The 21,962-nt window shown below is 47.2% G+C and overlaps 1 protein-coding gene across 1 annotated transcript; it reads left to right on the top strand.

Annotated features, from left to right (window-relative positions):
- Positions 1–513: 513 nt before the first annotated feature.
- Positions 514–16,684, top strand: UPK3B (uroplakin 3B). The gene is made up of 6 exons (XM_051991882.1): positions 514–900; positions 5,105–5,254; positions 5,634–5,853; positions 10,049–10,128; positions 10,974–11,103; positions 13,539–16,684. Exons 1-6 carry the CDS (start codon positions 720–722, stop codon positions 13,702–13,704), a joined length of 927 nt encoding a protein of 308 aa, XP_051847842.1. The 5' UTR covers positions 514–719; the 3' UTR covers positions 13,705–16,684.
- The last annotated feature ends 5,278 nt before the right edge of the window (positions 16,685–21,962 follow it).

The following is a 21,962-nucleotide window of genomic DNA, read 5'->3' as shown; positions in this document are numbered from 1 at the left end:
TTGGGACTTGCCCGAGGTCTCTCACTTATGAGAACGGCTCCTCCTGCAGCTCCCGCTACTGGCAATCTCCCTTTGGGACAGGAGCTCCCCGAGGTTTTGCCTTTCTCTGTACTGGCCAGAGCTGAGCGCTTGGCGCATAGTAGGTGCTTAATAATTGCTTGTGGAGCAACTTTGGGAAGAGGCTCCAGGCCTGAGAGGCTGCGGAGAAGCAGCCAAGGAGGGCGCCGGGGTGGGGGCGGGCAGACGAGAGGAAATGATCAATCGTGGGAGGTGAAAGGGAGCGCTCCCGGAGCCCTGGGTGCCAGCGTCCAGGAATTTCAGTAACGCCCGGTGAAGGTGAACCTGGGGTTAGGAAGGCTGGGCTAAGGCAGAGGCCAGGGGGAGGGGAGGGGGGCTCTGCCCACCACTGCCCGGCCCTGGCCTCCTGGAGGTGCAGAAGGAGGGCTGGGCTCCAGGGGCGGGGGCATCCAGGGGTCCCCAAGGAAGCGAGGGCCCTCCCCCGGGAGGCGGATGGCACCGTCTGATACTGGTCCCTCCCAAGTGCCCTCTCTCAGACCCCTCCTGCAGTGGAGGAGGAAGGGAAGGAGTGCTCCGTACAGGTTTTTCTGGCCTCGGACCGCCGGACAACCTGCCCGACCAGCTTGTCTCCGGCTCCGTTCCTCCGGGCCCAGCGTGTGTCTGTCTGTTGGGGAGGGGGCCGGGGGCGCCTTAGGAGCCACATGAGGAGCCGAGGCGGACTGAGCCTGCCTCCCATGGGCGAAGACCCGGCCAGGAGCAGCCGTCACCCCCCCGCGGGAGCCGCCGTCAGAGCCTTGCCCACTATGGCCGGGGCACGGGCCCAGGACCCTCGCCTCTTGCTGCTTCTGCTGCTCATGGGCAGCCACGCCGGGACCGGCTTGGGTGAGTGTGCTGGGACCTGGGACGGAGGCTCCGGTGCTGCTGCCGGGGGCTCCGAGAGCTCCCCCCGGGGACTGAGGCTCCGATACCCTGCCGGCCTCAGTCGGCCCCTGACTCGGAGCTCTGACACTCACAAAATGAGACTGGACGAGGAACTCAGTATCTCCCCTGCAAAACGGGGATGCTTTTTGTGCTACTTAACCCGAAGGTTGTTTCCCACAAGGCGCCTTATAAACTTTCAACTGCTATGAAGACATGACCTTATAAAAATAAATGCGCCATCGGGGGTGGGGAGCTGTATTTAAGGAAACAGATTATTTTTAGTTTTTCTTTTCCATGCAGGAGCTCCATAACATAGGTCCCCCCCAGGGGACAAGCCCTGTCTGAGTTCAGTTTGAATTAATCCCTGTATGGGACCGTTCTGTAAATGAGCCAAGTGTGCTGAGGATCCAGGCCCAGAGGTCATGTGGCCTGTAAAATTCTGTAAACAACCCAGGGGTGTCGAGGTTCTAGACCCAGAGGTCACGTAGTCTGTAAAATTCTGTAAATAACCCAGGGGTGTCGAGGTTCTAGACCCAGAGGTCACATAGTCTGTAAAATTCTGTAAATAACCCAGGGGTGTCGAGGTTCTAGACCCAGAGGTCACGTAGTCTGTAAAATTCTGTAAATAACCCAGGGGTGTCGAGGTTCTAGACCCAGAGGTCACTTAGTCTGTAAAATTCTGTAAACAAGCTAAGGGTGTCGAGGTTCTAGACCCAGAGGTCATGTGGCCTATTAAATCCTGTAGACAAAGTCAAGTGTGTCAAGGAGCTAGACCCAGAGGTCACGTAATCTGTAAAATCCTATAGACAAGCCAGGGGTGTCAAGGTTCTAGACCCAGAGGTCATACAGTCTGTAAAATTCTGTAGATAATCCAGTTATGTGCTGAGATTCTAGACCCAGAGGTCACATAGTCTGTAAAATTCTGTAAACAGTCAAGTGTGTCAAGATTCTAGACCCAGAGGTCACATAGTCTGTAAAATTCTGTAAACAGTCAAGTGTGTCAAGATTCTAGACCCAGAGGTCACATAGTCTGTAAAATTCTGTAAACAAAGTCAAGTGTGTCAAGATTCTAGACCCAGAGGTCATGTAGTCTGTAAAATTCTGTAGACAAGCCAGGTGTGCTAAGGAGGGTAGATCAGCGTTCATACTTCACTTCACAGTTGGGGAAACTGAGTCTTAGAGAGGTTCAGAGGATAATAGAGCCAGAGCTGGACAGTACACTGAGGCCCTCTGGTCCAACCCTCTCATTTTACAGAGGGGAAAACTGAGGAAATGGATTTGCTCAAGAACAGAACAGGTATTCCAACCCAGATCCCGGGGGGTCCAGATTTAGTGTTCTTCTGAGAGTTCCCCTGAAGCACAAATTCCTTCTTCCCATCTGGAAGAAAAGAGCTAATGCTTTCTGCCCACATAAGACAACCTATGGCAGCAGAAAGACACTAGATTTTAAGTTGAAAGAGGTGGATTCAAATCCTGCCTCTGCCACCTGCTAGTCATTAGCCTCAGTTTCTGGGGCCTCGGTTCCAAAAATGAGGCTGTGCTGGATTTGGGGTTCTTACCTGTTCTAGGTTTTATGAGGTTCGCATTCAGTCACATCCTATGAGAGCCAGAAGGAATGTAAACATTCTCTGCTACAACTTCTTCACTGTACATGGTGGGGACTTGCCCAATCAAGGTCACAGAGATAAAAGCAGAGCAGGGATTAGAATCCAAGGTCCCCTGGAGGGGAATCAAAGAAATGCACCTGCTTGCCTCCTTTGCAGAGGTGGGGGATTATGGATGTGGAATATCACAATATCAAATTTAGTGCTGCTTTTTGGTAATCTTTAAAAATCTTTGTTATAAGAGAGTCACTTGGTAGGTAGATGACTTAGGAAGGGCGTATCCCTTCCTAAAATGTATCCAAATGTATCCAAAATATACTTTTCTAGGGGAAGGTAATTGGGGTTAATGACCTTCCCAGGATCACCCAGTAAGTGTCCGAGGCTGGATTTGAACTCAGGTCCTCCTGTCTCTAGGACCAGTGCTCTATCCACTTTACTATCTAGTTGTCTCCACAATACACTTCCCCCCCCACAATACACTTTTAAGCTTAATCTGTACCATTAAAGAAAGCAGTTTCTGGGGTATATCCGCTTGCACTGAACACTGAATAAGCAGCTAGCCTGAACCGGTTTGAGCTGGCTCCGGCACAATCCTGGGGATATTCAGAGTGAAGGTGATAGAGAAAGAAAAGATGAAAATATTAAAAAAAACCCAACCCCCAAACCTACTATCTCCCAAGCTCCCAAGTCTTCTGGGGCTCCTTCTACGACACCAAATTATTCCTAAATGCCGTCTCCATCGCACGGGTAGCCTAGGATACCTTGAGTCTGGGGTCTCTGAAATGCATCCTCCTGGATTGTCCTGTCTCGGTCACTGCCCACCAGCGTGACCTTTGACAAATCTCACCTTACTTCCTGGCCTCGGTTTCCCCATCTGTATGAGGGGGCTGGATCTGACGGCCTTCTGAGGTCCCTTCCAGATCCAAGATCCTATCTTTTCCTGCGAAGTGTTTGCTGCAAAGTGCCTGAGATCAGCCATGAAGAGAGAAAGTAGGCCGAGGGTCACAGGGACAAGAAAGACCAGTTGTTGGAGCTGATAAATGTTTGATTCCTGGGCTGCCCCATGCGTGCCCCATGGTCCACTGGCTCTTGAGATTTATGGAAGGCACGAGAAGTACATGCTGCCCAGCTATATAGAACAGGAATTATATATTATATTATATTATGTTATATTATATTATATAAAATTAGGAGGGGCCCTCTCAGCCTCTCTTCTTCTTCCTCCCTCCATCAGCAACCCTTTCACTTGGGTCCTCCCTAACAAGGAGAAAAGAGTAGAATAAACATTAGAGGATGAGAGACAGCTTCTGTATCTGTAGAAGGAGGTAGATTTGATGGCCCTTAAGGTTCCTTCCAGCTCTAGGTTCTTGTTATATTAGGACTAAGGCACTAATTATCTTTTACTATATTACATTACATTATATTTATTATATATTATGTTAAATTACATTTATTATATATTATATTACATTATATTATATTGTATGGTATTATATTGCATTATATCATATTATATCATGTTATATTATATATTATTTATTTTATTATTAGTCATAATAATTAAAGAAAGGCTAGACCTGGACTTATGAAGAACTGAATTTGAATCTAACCTCAGACACTTGACTCTTCTGGGAAGTCACTTCTCCTGTTTGCCTGTAAAATGGGGGTAATAACGTCCCTTCTCTCCCAGAGGTCATTGTGAGTGTCCACAGAGATAATACCTGGAAAGCACTCAGCACACAGCGGGCGCGAGATGCACCTTAGCTATAATTAAATGAGCTGGCCCCGTACACATGCCGTAGAAATGCCAGTGTTGATGGGGAGATGCTGGCCGGCAGCCGCCTTTCCTGAGCACCGCAGTTTGGTTAGGCCGGAGGAGAGGAGATGGTCCCCCTGTGGGTGGGAGTCCCACGCGTGTCCTAAGGAGGGCAGGGCTGTGGAATCCCACTGAGGAGCTGTCCCTGCCGGTGAGTGCTGAAGCAGAACTCTCTCCTCTGGACAGAGGGAATGTGGTTGTTTGTCCTGCTGTTGTGACATCGGGAAGGGGACGCCAGGACGTGAGAATGGGTTGGACTGAAGTGAGGGAGGCTGGGCAAGGTCATCGGCCTCGCTTTTCCCTCCGAGTCTTTTCCATCCGGGTCCACTGGCCAGATAGAGACCAAGCTGCCTGGAGATGGCCCAGGAGGCAGTGGGAGATCTTGGCCTTTTTAAGCTTTCCCAGGTCTGAGTTTGAGGCAGGAAGCAGGAAGCTGGGGGGGTGGGGTGGGGAGGGGGAGATGAGGCACAAATATGGTTGAGGTGGTCTGGGGTTCAAAGGGTTAGGGGCCAAGCTGGAAAGGACCTATCCCTCATTTTGTGGTTGATGGCCCAGGGGGTGACAGGATCGAAACCCTGATCCCGAGCCTACCCAGCCCAAAGGAGATGGCACCGAGGAGCCCACCAGGGAGGCCCTGTGGTGTCATGGATGAGGCACTGGGCCTGGAGTTGGGAAGGGCTGGGTCCAGATCCCTTGGTTGGGAGCATCCCCCAGAGTCCCCTCCCCCCGCTCTGGTTTTCTGCAGATCAGATCCTGTACACTCCCCAGATCTCCTCCCAGGCCCTTGAAGGGAAGGTCACTTCCACCACCTTCTCCCTGGATCAACCCAGATGCGTCTTCACAGAGCACGCCAACTCAACAGATGCCATCTGGCTGGTGGTAGCTTTCAGCAACGGTGCGTCTGGTGGGCTGGGGAGGGGGGGAAGGCGGATTCTCCCAGCACTGGCTGGGTCTTACCGGAAGGTGACGTAGACAGATGCCCACCAGAGGACGGCCTCAGGCCCCAACTTTTTTAAGTCAGAAATTCAATCATTAGGGATTCATTCTCTCCTCCTTAAATAACCCAAAACAATTTCTATGTGGGAGGGCATCTTAAAGTCAAAACATCCAATGGCAATGAGGGGATTATCACAGTGACTGAGTCCTACTTAATCTAGCCTCTAGAAAAGGGTACTTGATAGAGGGTCCAAGTGAGAAGGAATGAGGGTCTCCCATAACTAGATCGGGGCCAATCCTGGGACTTGCTAAGGTCCCCCCTTCTCTCCTACTTGTAGCCACCAAGAATTTCCAGAACCCTAAAACTGCAGCCGAGATCCCCTCCTACACCAACCTGCCAACAAACTTTTACTACATGACCTTGAAGCTGTCTCCTGACTTTTACCCATGTGAGGAAAGAGACATTGCCGTTCTCCGTGTGGGCAGTGATACCAACTGCCTCCAAAATCTAAGTCAGGAGTATTGTAATGCTCCTCTCCCGGCCCCCGGCCCTTACAGGTGAGTCCCACTGTTCTGGTCTCCTGGGAAAACCAGCCCTGACTCTCTGTGGTCCTGGCAGCTCAACTGTCTCTCATTTAGGTTCTACAAAGCACAGTAAAAAAAAGGTCTAACCTGAGAGTCAGGACACATGGGCTCTGGTTCAGATTTAAGCCTGTGGCCCTCGGCTTCCTCCTCTGCAAAAGGAGAGGATGGCAGCAAGCTGGCGGGTAAGGTAAAAATAAATACAGTCAGTGTTGGACTTCCCATAGTCAGCTATGGGAAGAAAGGCAAACTGATACATTATTGGTGGAGCTATGAACTGGCCCAGCCATTCTGGAAATGTTGGCGAAAATAATTATCCTTTGACCTAATAATCCCTATCTTCGCCAAAGTTATAGACAATAAAAGGTCCCTTGTGCAATTCCATTTTCATACATAGCAGCCTTTTTCTTTTATCAAAGAACTAGAAGCAAGAAGGATACTGATTGGTTGGAGCATGGCTGAATAAACTGTGATCTATTTTAGCGATGCCTCATCTGTAAAATGGGACTAATCAAAGCACCTACCTCCCAGGTTGCTGTGAGGAACAGATGACATAACACGTGCCAGATGCTTTGCAAGTTGTAAGCTCTATAAATGCAAGCTTTCATCTCTGTATATGAATGTAATGAGATATTATTTTTTAGCTCTTTCTTTTCAAAATACATGCATAAATAGTTTTCAATATTCACCCTTGCAAAACCTTGTGTTCCAATTTTTTTCTTCCTCCTTTCTCCCTATCCCCTCCCTTAGACAGCAAATAATCCAATATATGTTAAACATGTACAATTCTTCTATACATATTTCCACAATTATCGTGCTGCACAAGAAAAATCAGATCAAAAAGGAAAAAATGAGAAAGAAAAAACAAGCAAACAAAGAACAACAAAAAGAGTAAAAATGCTATGTTGCGATCCACATTCAACCTCTATAATTCTCTCTCTGGATGTGGATGGCACTTTTCATCACAAGTCTATTGTAATTGACCTGAATCATCTCATTATTGAAATGAGCCAGATCCATCAGCATTGATCATGGCAGGTTGTTGTTGCCTTGTACAATGTTCTTCTCTTGCTTCTATTTACTTCACTCGGCATCAGTTCATGTAAGTCTCCCCAGGCCTTTCTGAAATCATTTCTTATAGAACAATAATATTCTATAACATTCACATATTATAACTTATTCAGACATTCTCCAACTGATGGGCAGTCACTCAGTTTCCAGTTTTTTGCCACTATATAAAGGGCCGCCACAAACATTTTTGCACATGTGGGTCCCTTTCCCTCCTTTATGAGGTCTTTGGGATACAGGCCCGATAAAGACACTGCTTGATCAAAGAGTATGTACATTTTGATAGACTTTCGGGCATTTGTTCTCCAGAATGGTTGGATCACTTCACAACTCCACCAACAATGTATTAGTGTCCCAGTTTTTCCACATCCCCTCCAACATTCATCATTATCTTTTCCTGTGAACTTAAGCAATCTGAGAGGTGTGTAGAAATATCTTGGAATTGTTTTGATTTGCATTTCTCTGATTAATAGTGATTTAGAGCATTTTTCATGTGATTAGAAATGGTTTTAATTTCTTCATCTGAAAATTGTTCCTATCCTTTGACCATTTATCAATTAGAGAATGGTTTGAGTCAATTCTCTATATATTTTAGAAGGAAATATTATTGTGTTATAAGAAATTATTTCTTTGAGGAACTCAAAAACATTTGGGAAAATTTTAATGAACTGATAAAAAGAACCAGAAAAGAGACCAATATACAGAGTAGCTAGCCAATACTTATCAATGAGCAGCTAAGTGGGCACAGTGACTAAAGCACCAGCTCTGGTGTCAGGAGGACCTGAGTTCAAATTCATTCTCAGATACTTAGTACTGTGTGATCTTGAGCAAGTCACTTCCCCCTGTTTGTCTCAGTTTCTTCATCTATAAAATGAGCTGGAGAAGGAAGTGGTAAACCAAGCCAGTATTTTTGCCAAGAGACAGAACAACCACAACATTTATAGAGCACTTCAAGGCTTGCAATATCTTTTTTCATGCTATATCATTTGATCTTCACAGGTATAGTGGAGAGATCACTGGATTTGGAGCCAGGAAAACCTGACTTCAAATACTGCCTCAGATATTTATTAACTGTGTGATCTTGGGAAAGTCATTTGACTTTTGTCTGCCTCAGTTTCCTTATCTGTAAATTTGAGAAGTATGATCTCTATAGCCTCTGGAGTCCATTCCAGCTCATAATCTATGATAACATGAACAGGCCCAGAGAAAAGTGCTACTATTAGCATCATTTTACAGATGAGAAAACAGGTTGTATTCATTGTCAGACATAGTTATTGTTAAGTTTTATTGCTTTTCTTTTACTTTTTGGAGGCATCAGTACTAAGGCATCAATAAAAATCAGTTTTTAAAAAGTAAATGAATATGTGCAGAAGAATTGCACATGTTTAACATATGTCTTGTCTAAGGGAAGGGGTGGGGAGAAGAGAGGGAAAAAGTTTGGAACACACGGTTTTGCAAGGGTGAGTGTTGAAAACTATGCATATAGTTTGAAAATAAAAAGCTAAAAAAACGGTAAATGAAATGCTTACATTGGACTAGATCCCTAAGACCCCTCTTTTTCTACATTTGGGATCCTGAAATACTTACATTGGATTAGATCCCTAAGACCTCTCCTCTAGATTTGAGATCCTAAAATGCTTACATTGGACTAGATCCCTAAGACCCCTCCTTCTCTAGATTTGGGATCCTGAAATACTTATACTGGACTAGATCCCTAAGACCTCTCCTTCTCTAGATTTGGGATCCTGAAATGCTTACATTGGACTAGATCCCTAAGACTCCTCCTTCTTTAGATTTGGGATCCTGAAATGCTTACATTGGACTAGATCCCTAAGATCCCTCCTTCTTTAGATTTGGGATCCTGTGTCCAAGGTGAGGAGGGGACTGGTTCAAGTTTTGTTCTTTTATTGTGTTGTATTTTATTTATTGTGTCATATATTATTTTATTATAAAATATATAATTTTTAAAAATAATATTTTGTTTTTCTCCGATTACATGGAAAAACAATTTGTAACATCGGGGATTTTTTAGGTTTTGAGTTTCAGGTTCTAGCCTTTCTTTCTTCTCTTTCCCCTTCCCTGAGATAGTAAACATAAAATCTGCCAAATGACATATTAGTCATTTTATGGAAGAAAACCAGAACCAAAAAAGATTCCATCGGTTCTTTCCGTGGAGATGGATAGCGTTTCTGAGAAGATGGAAGTCGTTCCCGGTTGATCGTGGCACAGTGTTACTGTGACTGTACAATGTTCTCCTGCTTCTGCTCACTCACTTTGTATCAGTTTTTTCCCAGGTTTTTCTGACATCATCCGGTTTGTCATTTGTTATAGTACAGTAGCATTTCATCACAATCATCTACCACAACTTGTTCGGCCATTCCCCAATGGATGGGCATCTCTCCATTCCCAATTCTTACTGGTTCAAGTTTTGAGCCATGAATTAGTATGCAGCTTTCTTTACTGGACCAGTGGGTGCAGATAGAGAGTGAGGGGCAGGGGCCAGTGGACAGAAGGTAAGAGAAGGGAGAGGGGAGAGCACTGCCAACATGGCGCCCATGAACTTGAGTCCCAGGCCGGTTGAGTTCTAACACTGACATCATCTGCCAGCGTGACATCATATCTCTGGGCCTCTATTTCCTTGGTGGTTGGATTCAAGGTCTCCAAGAGCCTTCCTAGTCTGTATCTGTGAGATCATGAAAAAAACCCACTGTCCAGTGATGAAATCAGTTTCCTCATCTGTAAAATGGGAGTACTGTACTAGATGGTTAGATTCCTTCAATTCCAAATCTAGGATCCTTTGGCATTACGCCTGCCCTTGAGAAGCTTGTAGTTGAACAGGCAGATTGAGCTCTACGTAATAGACAATAACTACCTTAGGATTCTGAGGAAGGGGAGATGGATGGGATCTGGGACAGTCAAGGAAGGGCTCCAGAGACTAAATCTCCCCTCGCTGGAGAGAGAAGCCGGGAATTCCCACCGAATCCCAACGATGCAGGATGGCATCTGACCAACTCGTGGTGGTCGGGCTTCCAAGAAGTCTAAGGTCCCCGACAGGCTCAGAACCTCCGACTCTCCTACACTGACTGTCTCAATTCCTCCCCAGTGTGAAGTTTCTTGTGATGGACTCCAACGGCCAGCCCAAGGCCGAGACACGGTGGTCTGACCCGATCACTCTCAACCAAGGTAGGTCTCGGCGTCTGGGACGGCGTCTTCCCTTGAGAGGAGAAAAGGTCCCTTTCTCGTACAGCTGGCTTGGTCACCCAAAGGTCACCCGAGTAATCCGGGAGCTCAGGGTCCCCTTTTGTGCCACGTTAGTGGGAACGCCCTTGTTCGGTCTGCCCCCCGCACCCGGAACGTCCTTTCTGTTCTGTATCGTGGGCATTCTGGCCTGTTCTTCAAAGCCCAACTGGTAATTCCAGAGCTTAGAAGGGACCTCAGAGAATGTCCAGTCCAACCTCTCTATCTTACAGATGGGGAAACTGAGGCTCAGAGACGTTAAGTGTCGTCCCTAAGCATCAGAAATGGAGTTTGAACTCAGGCCTGGGTTCCTCCTCCGGTCACTGTTCTGTCCCTCCATCGGCATATGGCACCCGCCTCTCCATGTTCCTCTGTCTTCCCTGAGATAGTAAACATGAAATCTGACTTAGGTTAGGCAGTACAATGGTTCTGCCCACTCCTTTTGCATCAGTTCATGTAAATCTTCTCCCATTCTTCCTATCCCCGACTTCCTCCCCCTGCCCCCATCCTCCCATCCTTGCCCCCATTCTCCCACCCTCCCCTTCCTGTCTCCCCTCCCCCTCCTGCTTCTTCCCTCCCCCCTGTGCCCCATTCTCTCACCCTCCTCCTCCTTGTCTCCTCTCCCCCTCCTGCTTCTCCCCCATTCTCTCACCCTCCTCCTCCTTGTCTCCTCTCCCCCTCCTGCTTCTTCCCCATTCTCTCACCCTCCTCCTCCCTCCCCCCGTCCCCCATTCTCCCACCCTCCCCTTCCTGTCTCCCCTCCCCCTCCTGCTCCCCCCACTTCTCTCCAGGGCGGGCCCCCAGCAGCATTGACACGTGGCCCGGCAGGAGGAGCGGCTGCATGATTGTCATAACCTCCATCCTGTCCGTCCTGGCTGGCCTCCTGGTGCTCGCCTTCTTCGTGGCCTCCACGGTCCAGTTGTGAGTCCCTGAGTCCTGGCGCAGGACCGCCCTCGGCCCCTAGTCAGCGTGGGCTGGGAGGGATCAGGCCAGAACCAGAGCTGACAGATTTGGAAACTGAGGCTCCGGGGGAGGCTGTTATTTGTTCAGGGCCAGGATTTGCGTAGAGCCGGCTTTCCTGGGAGCGATGGGGCTTCCCCCCTCTTCCCTCCCCACCCCCTCAGATGCTCCCCTGGGGCTCCCCCATTCCGTCCGTCAGCCGCTCCCCCCACCCCCGGACCCTCAGGTTTGGGTTTCCTGGACCCCCGGGGTCGTGGGGACCCAGAGAGGGAAGCACATTTCGCATTAATTCCTGCAGCTTCTCGCCTTGTTCTTCCCGCCGGGTCCGGGCGCGTTCGGATAATGCGGAGGAGGACCCCGGGAGAAGACCCAGGCGGGAGCTGTCCGTGCTGGAAGGGCTGCAGGGCTGGGATCAGCCACCAGGGGGCAGTACCAACCTGCATTTTCTCTTATGGATGGTCCAGGAAAGGGACTCTTCTACTAGAATCAGACCCTAGGCCATCACCGAGCAATTATTAAGCTCCGCCAGTGTACCAGGAAAGCCGGTGGCACGTGTGCTGGAGAACTGGCCTTGAAGTCAGCAGCAAATTGGGCTCAAGGCCGCCTCTGACACACATCAGAAGGAAGACCTTTAACCTTTCAGGGCCCAGCCCAAATCTAAAATTCTAAGGCACAATTTGTTCTGGTACAAGGAATTTCCTTCCTGGGAGTTCCTCTACAAGTGAAAGCGCAGGCTTTGCCCTGGCCTTAGGCCAGAGGTCCAGCGCTATTTCCCAATTCCATTTGATTTTATGACAATAACTTTTTTCTTTTAATTTAATTTTTTATTCAAGTTTTTTATTTCCAAAACATATGCAAAGATAATTTTCCAACACCGACTTTTACAAAACCTTGTGTTCCAATCCCCCCTTCCCCCCACCCCTTCCCCTAGATGGCAAGTCATTCAATATATGTTAAACATGCTAAAAATATCCAATTCGAATTTGTTTTAATTTTTTGTTATTTATTTGGAAAATAGTCATTTTATTTTTATTTCCACTTTTAAATTAATGTCCTTCCCACATCCCCGCCCCCCTCATGGACATTTTCTGATGGTGAATAGGAAGTGTTTCATGCTTGTTTCCTAGCCCAGTGCCTGCTATTTTTGTGGCTGTTGTTGTAAGGCAATTGGGATTGAGTGACACAACCAAGAAGTGTTAGTGAGGCTAAATTTGAACTCGGGGCCTCCTGTCTCAAGGGCTGATGCTGTCTCCAGTGTGCCATGGAGCCGCCCTGCTATAGGCTCCTAATACATACTTGTTCACTGAATCTCGGATGTACTTGCCCACACGTTCCACATTCTCCCATTTCCAGGTCTTTGCTCCTGCAGTTTCCTGTGGCCAAACATCCCCCAGAATCCTACTCGTCCTTGAAAGCCCAACTCAAATCTGAGTTCATCCTGGAAGCTTCCCCACCTCCCTCAGACCTTAGAAAGACTCTCTTATCAAGGAGGTCCCTACCGGGAAGAGGCCATTTAATTCAGCCCCTTCGTTGAGGCACAGAGAGGTTTGGGATCATAGCATTGAGCCACTGAGTCATTTTACAGGGTTTGAAACTGGAGGCCAGGGGCAGCTTGATAGGGCAATGGATAGAGCACCTGTCCTGAGGTCAGATTCAGCCTCAGACACTTAACTCTTCCTAGCTGCATGACCCTGAGCAAGTCATTTAACCCCAAGAAGAAAGAAAGAAAGAGAGAGAGGAGTGGGGGAGAGAAAGAAAGAAAGAAAGAAAGAAAGAAAGAAAGAAGAAAGAAAGAAAGAAAGAAAAAGGAAGGAAGGAAGAAGAAGAAGAAGAAGAAGGAAGGAAGGAAGAAAGAAAGAGGAAGGAAGGAAGGAAGAAAGAAAGAGAAAAGAAGGAAGGAAGGAAGGAAGGAAGGAAGAAGGAAGAAAGAAAGAAAGAAAGAAAGAAAGAAAGAAAGAAGAAAGAAGAAAGAAAGAAAGAAAGAAAGAAAGAAAGAAAGAAAGAGAAGGAAGGAAGAGAAAAGAAGGAAGGAAGGAAGGAAGGAAGAAAGAAAGAGGAAGGAAGGAAGGAAGAAAGAAAGAGAAAAGAAGGAAGGAAGGAAGGAAGGAAGGAAGGAAGAAAGAAAGAAAGGAAGAAAGAAAGAAAGAAAGAAACTGGAGAGCAAAGAAAGAAACGGGAGAGCAAATGACAGAGGTTCAGATATCTCTAGGTGGAAGGGGACTTCATAGCCCTGTAGCGTGCTAGTGGGAAGGTTGGACCTCAAGGCCTGGGAGTCCAAAACCAGACAGTTCTCTATGGTGGGGACTAGACAGGAAGCTCCCTGGGGGCAGGAGATGGCTCCTGTTTGGGCAGGAGCGGGCGCTTATTTACCAGATATTTGTTGTCTGCTTCCCCAGCTCCAGCCTTTGGTGGCCCGAGGACCCAGCCCCTCCTGAGCAGCTCTATGTCGGCTCCTTCATTGGGAAACGCTACACGACCCACCACATCCCCCCCAGCGAGACAGACACGCTGCCGGTGGCTGCCCACCTGCCCCCCAGCCCTTGCTCAGTCCCCATCGTCTAAAGCCGCCTCGGGGGGGGGGCAGTGAGTCACCCCCTGCCCCTCCCCACTGCATGTCAGCCTGGATTCAAGAAGGAACCCGAGAGGCTCCAGAAGGAGGCTTCTCTTTCTTGCTGGCCCCCCTTGCCCCTTCCCAGTGGAGGCCCCCAGCCTCCGACCTCCACAGCCTGCACGTTCCTGCTTCACATTATCTGCCTGGAATACTAGGGTGGGAGCCTAGGTGGGAGGAGGAGGTTCTGAAGGGGGGCAACGACCCTCGCTTCTCCCCAAATATCTCCCCCCGCTGGGCCCGGAATTTCACTCTTAGATCTTCTTTCCTTTGGCTTGGTTTCTCTCCTTTCCAGCCTGGCCTTTTGGGATCCCATTACTTATGGAGAAAGGGAGATAGTTAAGTTTTAGAAGAAGAGCTTCCCAAGGAGCCGGGAACTAGGAGCTGCTGGCTCGGAAGGGAGGAGCAGGGAGGGAAGGGTTATCAGAGGGGCAGTCATGGTCCGGGGAATTTGGCTCAGGCCTGCCCAGAGCAGGAAGGGAACCGCAGGGGCACCTGGGAGCCTTGTCTGGAGCCAGTTTGAAGAAGGCTTTAGGACTGACAACATCCCTTCCCCTCCCCTTGCAGGGCCTGTCCCCTCGGGCTCTGGGAGTTCTGGGAGACGGGGGTGAGGAAGCATAGAGTTACCAGCCCCGGGGCGGAGGCCTGCTGTCAGCCTGACTCACGCCTCCTGCACACCTGGGAAGGAGAGGGGTAGGGGGAGGTCAGGGAGGGAGGTGGGGAGCACAGGGGTCCCAGACTTGTGGCATCTCTGGGCTGACCCGTCATTGGACAGATGGGGAAACTGAGGCCCTGAGAAGTGGCTCAAGGCTGGATAGGTAATAAGCATCAAAGGGGAGACTCCAGCCTCTTTTTGTGGTATCAGCTTGAGAGCCGGGGTTTTGTTGCTTCATTTGAATCAAACAATTGCTCAGGCATCCATTAGGCACCTCCCTTGGGCCGGGCACTGGGCCAGCCCTGGCCTAGCTGAGGAAACTGAGTTCAGACAGGTTTCAGTGACCGGCATAAGGTCACACCTGGTGAACGCCAAGGGAAGGGCTCGAACCTTAGGCAAGAAAGCCCAGAGAGGGAAAGGAAGGGGCCGCGGCATTTAAAAGGAAGAGCCAAACTCTTCTCTGCTGGCTGCTTGAGCCAGGGCCCAGTCTGACGCAATACCCTGAGAACATCGGGGACTCCTCTCCTTCTGGCATAGACAGTGCCCAGAGCCTCACAGGGCAAGGGGATACACCTAGTTGTGCCACGGGATCAATGAATCATCGAGGGACCTTTTAGTCCAGCCCTTGAGCTGATTGTTGAGGAGACAGACACGAGGCTGTGACCTGCTCGGTACACAGGGAGTAGGGAGCAGAACCAAGATTTGAAACTAGACCCTCGGGCTCCAAGGGCCTCATCTTTCCACTGCTCCAAAATGGCTACTGCGCTTTTATTGTCTCAGCCTGAAGTCCAGGGAGCCAGCCTCTCTTCACTCAGTGATAGGAGAAATCTTTTGTACAACTCTTGATTCATTCGTTCATTTATTTGTTCATTCATTTTTTATTGAGGTCCTTCCCTCTCACCCTAAGTTTCTCTCATTTTGGTAATATGTTTCTATGTATTATATAAAATAGGCACTTAATAAATGCATATTGTTCCTTCCTTCCTTCCTCCCTCCCTCCCTTCCTTTTTTCCTTCCTTCCTTCCTCCCTCCCTCCCTTCCTTTTTTCCTTCCTTCCTTCCTTCCTTCCTTCCTTCCTTCCTTCCTTCCTTCCTTCCTTCCTCCCTCCCTCCCTCCCTTCTTCTCTTCCTTCCTTCCTTCTTTCCTTCCCTCCCTCCTTCCTTCCCAGACTCTTCCTGTCCAAGTGTACTCCGACACTCTGATACCAATATCTCTCTTGTTTCTGCCTCCATTACCTGTGACTCAGATGCCCTCCATGGCACTCTACCTCTAATGCCCCAGCCAACCTTCTAAGACTATAAATCACAGAACAGTTGCTGATCTGCATTGGTAGAGGGAGTTTCCCTAATGGAAGCATCTCCTATCAGTGCAATTCCAGGTCTGGTAAAAATATATCAATAACCAATTTTTTTTTTGGTCTGGATGAAGAAATAACAGTTGTTGCTGTTCCCCAAATCACAGCCTCCTTGCTGCCCTGCCTTGTTAGCTTTTTCCCAGTTGAAGAAAGAAGAGCAGGGGAGGGATCTCTGAGCTTATCAGCTAAAGCCAGGAGATGGAAAAGGGAGTCTTTCTTGTGAAGCTCATGCCCAGGAGACTCTGAGGCTGACAATATTCCTATCGAGGCTCCTCAGGATCAGTTCTTTCTTTCGCCTATCCTACCACCCCCAGCCCCCGATGGCCCTGAGCCAACCTGGTTTGTGCCAGATGATGCAGATGCCTGAGGGCATCGAGCCCCCGACCCCTGTGAGTCATGTGTTCCCCCCACAAGGCCTCAGCCCATCCTCGGATTTCCGCTTATTTTCCAGATGCCCATTGGAAGCCCTGGCTAGCCAGGGCCCCCAGAATACTGCAGCTGTTGATGGCTCCAGGAGGAAATGCTTTGGATAATGCTCATTTCTGCTGCCTCCACCCAGGATCCAAAGTGGGGTCCTCCTCTTTTCCCTGCATCCCCCAGTCTCCACCCTGGGCCCTCCTCCGAGTGAATCAGCAGCACCTCGGTGCCCGACCAAAACTTTAATGCCCACACTGAGGTCACCGCCCCCCCCCAAATACCTACTGCCTCTGTTTGTAGTGGGTGCCTTCATCCTCCCATCCTAGCTCCAGACCCAGAGCTCTCTCCTTCACCTTCCCTATCTAATCCCGTTAGTTAAGCCCTATTGATGGGACCTCTGGATACTCTTCCCATTTCCACTCCCAGATGGACAGATGGACGGGATGTTAGAGTGAACAGGGCGCTGGATTGGGAGTCAGGAAGAACTGAATTAAAATCTTGCCTCAAATACTTAGTAGTTGTGTTAATTAAGCTTCTGGACCCCAGTTTCCCTTCTATAAAGCAGGAAAAACAATAAAATAATAACCCTAGGGAATGAGTAGGAAATAATAACTCTACCTCACAGGATTGTTGGAAGGAACCCTATGTCCCATATAAACAAACACTAGTTCTTCTCTCAAATTCATCCATTTAACAGATGAGGAAACTGAGTCTCAAAGAAGAGTCAGGGCTTTTTTATGGTTTTATAGGTAGAAAGCAATAGAGCCTAGATGTAAATCCAGGACTCAGATTTCACAAGTAGCTCTTGTCATCAGGTTTCACACAGCCATGGCCAAGATCCGGGGTCTCATTACTCTCTCAGAGGGACATGAGCTTCAAGTCTCTGAGGGACTGTCAAGCAGCAGAAAAACTAGACTTTTTTGTTCAGAGCCAGGAGCAATGGGTGAGCAAAGAGGCAATTTGAGGCTTCCCGACAATGAGGACTGTGCAAAGGTAAATTGGCTGTGGGAAGGTTCCCCCCCCCCCCCATGGAGGCTGGAGAACCAGGTGTTCAGTGTGCCTTTCCTGTGTGGCCTCTGAGGTCCCTTCCAGTGCTCAGATTCTGTGATTCTCACATGGATTACTGACCTAATGGGTCTCTCTGCCTCCATGTCCCTCCTCCTAGAGGAATTTCTGAAACCACTGAGTCTAATTCATCATTTACAATTGAGGAAACCGAGTCCTGGTTGTAATGATTGTCAGAGATGGAATTTAAGTCCATGTCATCTGCCCTTAAGAGTATGTTCTTTCCATTGGACCATCCTGCCTCCATCAGTCTATCCTTCACACTACTGCCAAAATAAACTACCTAAGGAGTTCTGCTTAGCTTTTTACCCCATCTTCAGTGGTTCCCCGTTGTCTGCAGGATAAAATTTTGTTCAGAGGGATGAGAGGACATTCAAAGACATCTCCCCCCCTCACCTCTGCCTCTTAGTTACTGGATTCCCTCAAGACTCAAGTCAGGCCCTTCTTCAAGGGGCCCTTCCCAATCCCCTTAGCTGCTGGTATCTTTTCTTCCGGGGTTGCCTTCCATCGACTGCATGTATCTAGTTGCTCCTGTGTTTTGTCCCCCATTAGAATACGAGCTCCTCGTGGGCAGGGACTGTTCTGGGCTTCCTTTGGATCCCCAACACTTAGTACAAAGTTTCCACTACATCAGCCTACCTTTCAAGACTTCTTTCGCGATATGGTCTCATGTTCTCCTCAGACCAAACCACTAGTGGTTTTCAGATCTTATTCTGCTTTTCGAGCGTCTGTATTTGGGGCACTCTGTCCTTTGAGCCTCAGATGAACTGCCTCCCGGCCCAAAGCAGTTCCAAAGTCATTGGGCTACCTGAGGAGATGGCCCGCCATGGAGGACCATTGGATAAAGGTGGACTCCTTGTAGAGTTCACATGGATGAGCTCGGACTTGCCTTCAGACTCTGAGGTTTGATTTGTATTTTGTAGTAGAAATGCCCTTGCTCTGGGAGGCAGGAAACCTAGGTTTTTCTACCATTTTTCTTCGCTAATTTGCTTTGACCACAAAGTTATTTTTTCTCCCTGGGTCTCAGTTTCAGAATAAAGAATTGTTTAGATCCTGTAATCTCTCAAAGCCCATCCACCTCACACACCTAAATCAGCCACACCTCCTGCTTTTGGGGTCACTCATTTCTCTACCTCTCCACCCAGCATTACTTGCCCTTGATCTTGAGCATATTACACCCTGACATTGGATGGGCATGAGATGGCTCCTGGAGTAAGGTACGGCAGGGCGTGGTATGGGTGGCACCCTAAAAGAGGGAGGAGATGGCTCATCACATTGTAATTAGATACTCTCTAGGTTCCACCCTGATGTCACTGGCTAAGACAAAGTCCCAGACACTTCACCCTAGTCATACATCTGCCCGGGGAGCATTCCCCTTGTCCATTTGAGTGACTATACATTTTACCACTATCATTTCTCTTCTCCTCCCCTTTTTCCTCTTTCTCCTTCCCTTCCCTTTCCTCCTCCTCCTCTTCCTCTTCTTCTTCCTCTTCTTCCTCTTTTCTTCTTCTTCTTCTTCTTCTTCTTCTTCTTCTTCTCTTCTTCTTCTTCTTCTTCTTCTTCTTCTCTTCTTCTTCTTCTCTTCTTCTTCTTCTGCTTGTCCTCCTCCTCCTCCTCCTCCTTTTCCTCCTTCTCCTCCTCCTCCTCCTCCTTCTCCTCCTCCTCTGTCTCTTCCTTCTTCTTCTTTTCCTTCTCTTCCTGTCTCCTCTAATGCCCCCTAATTAAGGAGGACAAGTGATTGACAGCAATATAAAAGGCAATATAAGAGGCAAATATATAAAATTCATAAATGGCGGAGGAGCTGGGGAAAGATAGGGACTCTGGTGTACGGTGGTAGAACTGTGAAACTGGTTCAACTGTTCTGGAAAACAATTTGGGGGTATATGAAAAAGTCACTAAAAAGTAATAAGTTTTCAATTCAACAATCTAATAGTCATATAACCTAGGGAAGTTAAAGACAGAGAAAGTATTAAAGATATTTAAAATTCATACATACATACATATATATATATATACATATACAGATGTCTACATCTATAATACATTTACACAGATATAAATATATTTACAATAGCATTTTTTGCTAGTAGCAAAGAATTGGAAAGAAAATAGATTCCCATCTTTGGCTGAACAAATGGGATATTATTGTACCCTAAAAAATAATGGATAGAAAAAAAATACAGAGAAACCTGGGAAGATCTGTGTGAATTTATACAGATCAAAGCAAAACCAGAACAATGTACATAATGAGTCCCCTAAATGGCCTGATGGGTAAAGCTCGGGATTTGGAGCCAGGAAATCCTGAGTTCAAAACTAGCCTCAGACACTTTCTAGCTTTCTGATTCTGGATAAGTCCTTTCATCTGCCTGTATCTCAGTTCCTTCATCTGTAAAAAGGGAGATAATAAGAGTACCCACTGCCCACAGTTTTTGTGAAGATCCGATGAGATCATCTCAGTAAAGTGCTTTACAAATCTTGAAATGCAAATAAATGCTAGCTGTTCTTATTGATCACAGTTGACCCAAATAGTGACAAGGAAGATGACATTTAAAGACATCACAACTCTGATTAATCCAATGACCAACTGTGATTTCAGAGGGGAAGAACGCCTCACTCCTCTTGGAGGAGATGTGGAAGAGAAGTAGGGGATGAGTCAGACACTTTGAAAGATGTAGGTCATGTGTTTATTCACTTTGCTTGACTGAATTCATTTGTGCTAGGAAGGGTTCTGCCAAGGGTTGGAGAGGAAGTAAGTAGGAGGAAAAAGGAGAGAAATGAACATCAATATATGTAAACAAAAATCAAATGGGGCTTATTCTCACCCAAGCCCATGTCCTGTCTGACTCCTTGTGAGGATGGAGCGGAGGGTGGGCACTTGACATGAAAACCTAGAGAAGAGAACTTCAAGAAGAGGGTAATCTTGGTAGTAACGAAGGCTGCCGAGAGGTCAAGAAAAATCAGGGTGGAAAAAGGGTTGCTGATTAAGAGGTGGCTGGTAACTTTGGGGAGAGCGGTTTCCAATGGTTTTCAAAAGCTTCTAAATCAAGCAAAGACTTTCCTGCTTGCTCTTTTAATTGCTTCAATGGAAATGTCCAAGGCTTGTTCACAGGAGGCAAACGACGCTAATGTAGACACTCAGTGTTGTATTAGGACTAGCAATTTGTCACTTATTTTAAGTAGAGCTGGATGATCAGATTAATTTACTCAATTCTGTTACCCAGGTTTTATATTTATTTCACAGATAAAAAACTCAAGACCTAAGTGAAGCGAGCCATCTTCAGTCACGTGGGCAACATGTGACAGAGCTAGCTGCTTGACCCCAGATATCTTAGTTGGGTTCCACATATTTTTGGCTACACTGTATTGACTCTCAATGGCAATGCGATGCCCGTGCCCAACAATAGGGGAGTGGCTAAGCAAACTCTGGGGAATTAATCCGATGGAATCCTCCAGGGTGCTGAAAAATGTCCAGCTTTGGATGACATCAGTGTTTGGAAAGGCAGAGAGGACACAAGTGAAATGACTCAACAAAAACAAATAGCACCAGCTTCCCAGAGTCATTCTGGGGATTAAGTGATATAACAGAAATAAAGCACTTTGTTACCTTAAAGCAATATCTAAATGTTAGCTATTTATCATCGACCTCATCAAGGGTCATACCCACCCAGTGAACCTTGACAAATATTGGAAGTTTTGGAGAAATCTAAATCTATCTGAGCATTTTCTATTCGATGGATTCACTTTTTCCATTCAGTCATCTGAATCGGGAAATGAGTTTGAATCCCAACTTTTGTGACCTTGGGCAAGCCATTAAATCTCATGTTTCCTTCTCTTTGAAGTGAGGGTATTAAACTAGCTGGCCTCTGATTCTAAATTCTATAATACCATGAGAAAAAAACCAGCAAAAACATCACCTCTCCCTCTTGCTTTTGAAGCTTCTATAAGGCTAAATTTGGAAGATTATTCAATAGGGGAATTTCCAGAAGAAATTGTCTACTCCCAGAAGGTTGAGCAAGTAGACTGATAGACTCTCAGAGAATCTGTGAGCATTTTATTCATATTGGACCCGAACAATATCTTCTCTCTTTTTTTCCCTGAGGCAGTTGGGGTTAAGTGACTTGCCTAGTGTCACACAGGTAGGAAGAGTCTGAGACCAGATTTAAATTTGGGTCCTCCTGACTTCAGGGCTAGTGCTCTATCCCAGCTGCACCACCCAGCTGCCCCCAGTATCTTCTCTACAACATACTAAAAGGTAGTCATCTAGCCCCTTCTCTCCCCTCCTCCACTATTTTATTTTATTAATTTTTTTAAAATCTGTTTTCTCTTTTCCCCACCTCACCACCTTAATAATACAGAGAGGCAAAGAGACAGAGATGGAAACACAGAGACAGAGATAGAAATAGAAGCAGATAGACACAGAGACACAGACACCGACATAGACATAGATACAGAATAAAAACAAAACCTTTGTAATGAATATGTAATGCATATCCCTGCAGAAGCAAGCAGAACATGTCCCTGTATTGACCATGTCCAAAAAGTAGACGTCTTAACCAGCAGCCAAGTCCATCCCCTCTCTGTCAGGTGGTCTGTAGCTTTATAGTGGATCTTCTGGAATTGTTACAGGATCAGAATTCTTAACTTCTTCAAAAACCATCTTTACAATGTTGTTGTTATTGTATAAATTGTTCTCCTGGATTGCTTGTTTGCTCTGCTTCAGT

This window comes from Antechinus flavipes, chromosome 4 (assembly GCF_016432865.1).
Source record: "Antechinus flavipes isolate AdamAnt ecotype Samford, QLD, Australia chromosome 4, AdamAnt_v2, whole genome shotgun sequence".
Classification (NCBI taxonomy): Eukaryota; Metazoa; Chordata; class Mammalia; order Dasyuromorphia; family Dasyuridae; genus Antechinus; species Antechinus flavipes.
The sequence above is the reverse complement of the archived record's forward strand: the minus strand, read 5'-3'. Positions and strand labels throughout refer to the sequence as shown.

Coding starts and splice junctions, on each gene's coding strand:
- UPK3B (XM_051991882.1), top strand. CDS start 720: ATGAGGAGCCGAGGCGGACTGAGCCTGCCTCCCATGGGCGAAGACCCG. Junction 5,255..5,633: donor GGTGGTAGCTTTCAGCAACG/GTGCGTCTGGTG, acceptor TCCTACTTGTAG/CCACCAAGAATTTCCAGAAC. Junction 10,129..10,973: donor CCCGATCACTCTCAACCAAG/GTAGGTCTCGGC, acceptor ACTTCTCTCCAG/GGCGGGCCCCCAGCAGCATT.